This window comes from Mustela erminea, chromosome 2 (assembly GCF_009829155.1).
Source record: "Mustela erminea isolate mMusErm1 chromosome 2, mMusErm1.Pri, whole genome shotgun sequence".
NCBI classification, from domain to species: domain Eukaryota; kingdom Metazoa; phylum Chordata; class Mammalia; order Carnivora; family Mustelidae; genus Mustela; species Mustela erminea.
Window position 1 is genome coordinate 103001216 of NC_045615.1, and position 5917 is coordinate 103007132.

General features: G+C 56.8%; 1 protein-coding gene across 1 annotated transcript; it reads right to left on the reverse strand.

The window, feature by feature from the left end:
- Nucleotides 1-1036: 1036 nt before the first annotated feature.
- MSX1 (msh homeobox 1) lies at nt 1037-5264 on the reverse strand. The gene is made up of 2 exons (XM_032333814.1): nt 4540-5264; nt 1037-2228 (listed from the first exon to the last, which is right to left on the reverse strand). Exons 1-2 carry the CDS (start codon nt 5006-5008, stop codon nt 1786-1788), a joined length of 912 nt encoding a protein of 303 aa, XP_032189705.1. The 5' UTR covers nt 5009-5264; the 3' UTR covers nt 1037-1785.
- Between the last annotated feature and the right edge of the window lie 653 nt (nt 5265-5917).

The following is a 5917-nucleotide window of genomic DNA, read 5'->3' on the forward strand; positions in this document are numbered from 1 at the left end:
GCACCGCGGCCTCTAGCTGTGGAGACGTCCACCCTTCCCAAGTCCAACGCCAGGTATTTGGAGTTCTAACAACACTTGGCCTGCTGGCTTCCAGGGTTAATGGCTTGCTGCAAAAGCTACCTGTCCTGCGTGGAGTTTTGAGGCGCCTGGGAATGCGGGACTGAAGCAGGGCCGGGGGAGGGAAGGGCACGCAGATCTGGTGAGAATTAAGCCAAGGCCCCTAACTCAAAAGGGAACAGAGCGGTGCCTGGCACATAGTAGGCTCTGTTTACTACGAGGTCATTTTCTGCCATCAACATCCTTGCAGAATTCCCCCCAGAAGGCTAAACTTGGCGGCCATTCAAATATATTCTCCTGGAAGCCTGAATTTAACCTACTGTATAAAAGAAAAGCCGAATTTGTGAGCATTTGGAGGCAGGGGCTCACATAAAGGACACGCCAAGGTGGGAAGTGTACTGTCGCCTTGGGTTTTCAGTGAAGTGTTTTGTTTTGGGGGTCGTAATAGGGAGTGTGAAGGCGTTCACATTCTGGCAGCTCAAAATTAGATCCACAAACCAGGTCTACACCAGCCCAGTGAGTTAGAGAAGCAAAGCAATGGCCTCCACCCCCCACCTGGCCTCCTGTGGGAAAAACAGGTTTGCAGGGGTGGGAATTGTCTGGATTAGCTGTCTACAGTCATCAAACCATTTGGGTGATTTGCTTTGTTTTCATAGACAGGTTAAAAGGGAAGAAAAAAGAAAGAGTCGGTTATGGGTCGCCTAAGCAAGTGTCGATTTCAGCTTAAAGTGAATTGGAAAATTGAGCCTAATTATCCTAGGTAATTGCTTCAATTCTCCACTTGACTTTGCTAACGCAGATCTGTCCTGCGTGTTCAAAAAGACACCCCCCCACCCGTCCCTGAATATCCCGTTGTCACCTTTGAAAGGTGCTAGTGTAAAACTACCATCGAGCTGAAAAGCAATTGTATATGTGAACAGAAGGCAAGAAGTAAAATTCAAATAAAAGCCTAAATGAATGAAGAGATCATTTCTTGTAGCTTAAAATTAATTTATTTAACAAATATAGCTATAATATAAATGATAATAAAATTTCAAATATACAGTATATTACACACAATCCCTTCCAAAGGGATTCTTGAGAGTCACACAAATGTACTGTTAAATAGAACAGGAGTTTTAAATTTTATTTTACAATTTTTTTCTGGTACTGGTGAGAGAGGTCCCTTCAACCTACCTTGGCAACGCATCTGTGTCACCCGCCCTCCCCCCCACCGAAGCAGACGTTTTGCAGTTGAAGTTCTCTGAAGTTTTCCGATGGAAGGACCGGGTTTCCATCTCCCCTAACATGCTCTTCTCTTTTTCTCCAACTGTTCTTATTTTCCAAAATCTTCACACGAGAGTTTCTCTGTGCCTCTCCTGCCTGGTGTCAGGATAGGACGCAGCCACCCAGCGCCGATCCAAACACTAACTCTGCTGGGGACCGCTGCGAATTCTACACCTCTCTAACCCCAGTTTCTCCATCTGTAACACAAAGGGTAGATCTAGATTCTAGAAGAGTGTTAAGGGCCTCTTCCAGCCTCTTTGGGGAAGGGGATCAGACATTGGAGAGTGAACGCAAGGAGCAGCCAAGAATAAACCGATAAACCGGAGCAGCGTGAGGGGTTCAAGGGGAAGGAGCCGGGCGGTGCCGAACAAGGGAGCTCCTTGGGGGATGGCTCCTGCCGCTCGCAGGAGCCCGGGGCTGGAGGAATCAGCTAGGACCGCAGAGAAGCGACCCTAGGACCCTCTATGTAAGGTGGTACATGCTGTAACCCACGTGGGCTGTGTAGAGTCCCACGGGGGCCACCGGCAGCGCGGCGCGCTGGAAGGGGCCCGAGGCACCGTAGAGTGAGGCGCCCGCCGCGGCCGCTACCGCCGCGGGGCCGCCGAGCGGGAAGGAGAGGCCAAAGGCAGCCGGTGGCAGCATGGGCTTGGCGGCCATCTTCAGCTTTTCCAGCTCTGCCTCCTGCAGTCTCTTGGCTTTGGCGCGGCGGTTCTGGAACCAGATCTTCACCTGCGTCTCGGTGAGGCTGAGCGAGCTGGAGAACTCCGCGCGCTCGGCGATGGACAGGTACTGCTTCTGGCGGAACTTGCGCTCAAGCGCCAGCAGCTGCGCGGTGGTGAAGGGAGTCCTCGGCTTGCGGTTGGTCTTGTGCTTGCGCAGGGTGCAGGCCGGGGGGCTCAGCCGCCCTAGGGGGCCGAGAAAAAGGCAGGGCGTTAAGAGAACGGCGTGGGAGTGTAATCCGCCGACCAAGTAGCAGCAGTAGTCAATAATAACAGCTACTCATTTTCGTGGAGCACCTCGGGGCCAGGCACTGGGAGCGACACTTGGAAAAGGTTTTCTTCAGTTGCCGCACCCCTCGGGGTAGACGTTCCTGTCTACTTCTCGCGAATGAGGAAACAAAGATTCCAGGTGAAACAGCCGCAGTTTCAAGGCCCAAACTTAACTGGGAAGAGGTGGAACGTCTTAATGCTAGGCGGCTTCTCCAGAAGGCCTTCCTCAGCGGGCTTCCTCCCACCCACGCTTGTGTTGGCACAGTAGGTGTTAATAAGACCGATGGAACTTTAGGCCCTGCGCCCACCCCGAGATCACACCTACTTTCATGAATTGGCTAAACATGTATATGTGCCCACCGAGTGTTCTGCGCTAGGCTAGGCGGTGGTGCGGCATCCAACCCAGATCTCGGAATTCCACTCTCTCCCTTGGAACTGCATGTTCCTACAAGGTTCTAAGGGCCGTCCCTGGGGACCCGGAGGGGGAGCAAAGCCTGCTGTCAGACTGTCAGGGAGGTGGCACCAGGGCCATTTCTCAAATATGGTGCCAGTGGGGGTGGGAGTGGACTTCTAATTGTCTCCATTGTCTCCAGAGTCTCTCCCACCGCCAGCGCCTTGGCCCTCCGGACGCACACAATTGGGAGTGGGTGGGAGGGGGGGACTGTAATCACTTGTCCCGACCTGTGTCTCCCATCGCAGAGATCAAAGGTGCCAGGCTTTTTCTTATGGCTTCCAAATGTACCTCAAGGATGGGCGGTGAGGGAGCACCCCCCCCCCCCAGAGGGCTCCCGCAGGTCTGAGACTAAGTCCTCTGGGCCAGTCAACCCCTGCCACTCTGGGCAGCGGAGGCCAGATAAAACGTAGAACAAATTATTTCCAGGACAACAGGGATTGCAAAGACTTTGGCGTCTGGGCAGGGGCCCTAACCGAATTCCCAAGTCCGGGAGAGGCAGCTTTCCCTATCCAGCAGCCTCCCTTGGGAAAAATGAATTCAAGTCGATAATGTTTCACCATGCGGGTTTTGCCTAAGCATGCATTTTTTTTCCCCGTTGTTGTTGTTGTTGTTGTTGTAAATAATGATCCTTTGGACTCACAGACCACCAGGATATGAGTCAAATGAAACCTCCTGTTAACATTCCCCCTTCTTCCCTGCTCCAGGCCATTGAGAGTCCGGGAAGCAGTTGGCCCCCAACTCGCTTTCCGCCCGGCCGCCCCAGGGGCGGGCGCCGAGGAAAACGTCACTCCCTTCGGTAGGGACAGCACAGCCCAGGGCCACCTTCTCCAGCCATTAGGCCCAGGGAGGGGCTGGCCTTTCAAAGACGTTTAATCCCCTGATAAAAATCATTCCTCAGCATCACGCCATTGAATTCGGGTTGCTATTATGCCGCGCAAAATAATCGGAGGAAACGAGGAAAACTTGGGAATTTCCCGTGCTCCTGAAATATCTCCGAGCGTGTTTGCTGGACAGAGAAGCCGGGGGGCCATGAGGCCTTGGAACGACCCCGAACGCGCCTTTGACGGTTGGAGTCTGCTTCAGTGGCCCAGTCCGCGAGGTTTGGGAGCTTCCCACCGCAATGGAGGGGGCGCCTCCCACTAATTGACTTGGTGCCCCGCCCCCTCCACTGGAACCTGAGCGCCCCCTCCCACTAAATGACCCATCCACCAGGAACACTAAGTATCTTCCTGAAACTTGAAGGGGGAAGGGGAAATTTGCAAGAGGTTAAGAACTTCTGGGCAAAGAGATACTTTATTGCGGGGCGTGAGGGCAGTCTTCTACTGCGAGAAAGTGAAACTCTGAGCGCCGGGAAGATGTCCGTACTACTTGGACCCACCCGCAGGGATAACGGCAAAGTAACAGGATTTGGGGGCAGTTAGGGAATTGGGGACTCCTGGGGTCCTTTGATGGGGGCAGGAGGAGAGGGTGCTCAGAAACCTTGTCCTACAAGTTAATTCCCACCCGCAGCGTCCCCTGGCCAAGGCGGAGAGCCCTCGAAAGTGGACCGAGAGCTGGGTTTCAGCCAGGTCTCCAACCCTTTAGCTGATGGAGTGCGGAGAGGAGTAAACTCTTCCTCCCAGCCAACCGATCTACAGCACCAGCTCCAGGTACCCAGCTGCAGGTACGCAGCCGCTGGAGACAAGCAGGCGCCAGCGTGCGGCCTGGCGCCCGCGGTTCCCGCACCCCCCGCCCTCGGCCCTCTCCCCGCCGCCTGGGTTCCTGGCTACTTACTGGCTGGGGGCGGGGAGAAGCGGGGGTTCTGCATCCACGGGGTCCTCTCGGGCTTCTCGGGGCTCTCGGCTTTGACCAGCGCATCTTCTGGCAGCTTGAGAAGTCCTCCCACCGAGAAGTGGCCCAGTGGCCGCGGCGAAGACGGCGCGTCCGGGGCTCCCAGCGACCCGGGCCGGGCGCCTAGGGGCTGCGCAGAGCCGCCCACCGCCTGTGCGCCCTCAGAGGCCGCCAGGGCGCTCTCCTTGGCCCCGGGCTTCCTGTGGTCGGCCATGAGAGCCTCCACGCTGAAGGGCAGGAGTGAAGGGGATACTTTGGGCTTGGCCCCCTCCTCGTCTGCGCCCATGGCGGCCGCCGTGGCCGCCGTGGCGCTGGGGACCTGGCCCCCGCCTCCCCCCGCCGGCTTGCCGAAGGCGGAGTCCTCCACTTTGACACCGAGTGGCAAAGAAGTCATGTCAGCAGCCGGGGCCATGCAGAGACGGGCCCCCCTTCCAGCCTCAGCACGGCCCAGCCGCCGGGCATGGGCTTCGGGCGGGCTGGGAGCACGGCGGGCCTTTGGGAGCGCCCGGGGCCCTGGCCGGGCGGGCCCTCGCGCGCGCGCCTCCCGCGCCTCCCCAGAAGGCCAGCTCCGGCGCTCGGGGCCTGGTTCCTCGCAGGCGCCGCAGCGCAGGCAGAGTTCCCGCGCGCACTCGCCGGCTCCGGGTCGGGCCGCCGCTCCCCAGAGAACTTGTTAATAAGGCGAGGCTAGCGCGGCGGCGGCCAATCATCACTCGAGGGGGCGGGCCCGGCGCGAGCCATTGGACAGCGGTCCTGCGGACTAGCCCCGAGGCGCACTGGGCCGCGGGGCGCGCGGGACAGGGCCGGGCCCCGGGAGGGCAAAGGAGGGGAGGGGGCGCGGGAGAAACTTTCTTCCGCGCTGTAGCCTGCGCCGCCTGTCTCTTTCCGGGTCCCCGTCGGTCCCTATTTTTCTGTGTTCTTGGGGAACTTTTCTGCCCTCCCCTCTCTCCCACACCTCCCCTTTTTCTCTACTCCTTCCCTGTTTCTCTCCACCAAGGCTTCTCCAATCTTCCTCTTTCAGTCAGCCGCTGGGTCTGTTTCTCTGTGCCCATCCGCTACCTGCTTCCCCTCTTCTCTACCACGATCATTTGAGATGAGTCATTTCATGAGTATTTCTTTTATAGTTGAAAAAATCCGCATGGTTATTTACTCTACCAGAAAGACGGCTTGTTCGTTTCTTTTTCTTAGACGCCTTTATTTTCTTCCTTTTCCCATCTTTCAGATTTTACCTCTGAGTAGAAGTGGGCCTTTGTCTCTTTCTAAGCGCTGGACTGAAGTTTGGCTAAAGAAGCCACGCTCCCGTGGCGTTGTGGAAGCTAAGGAT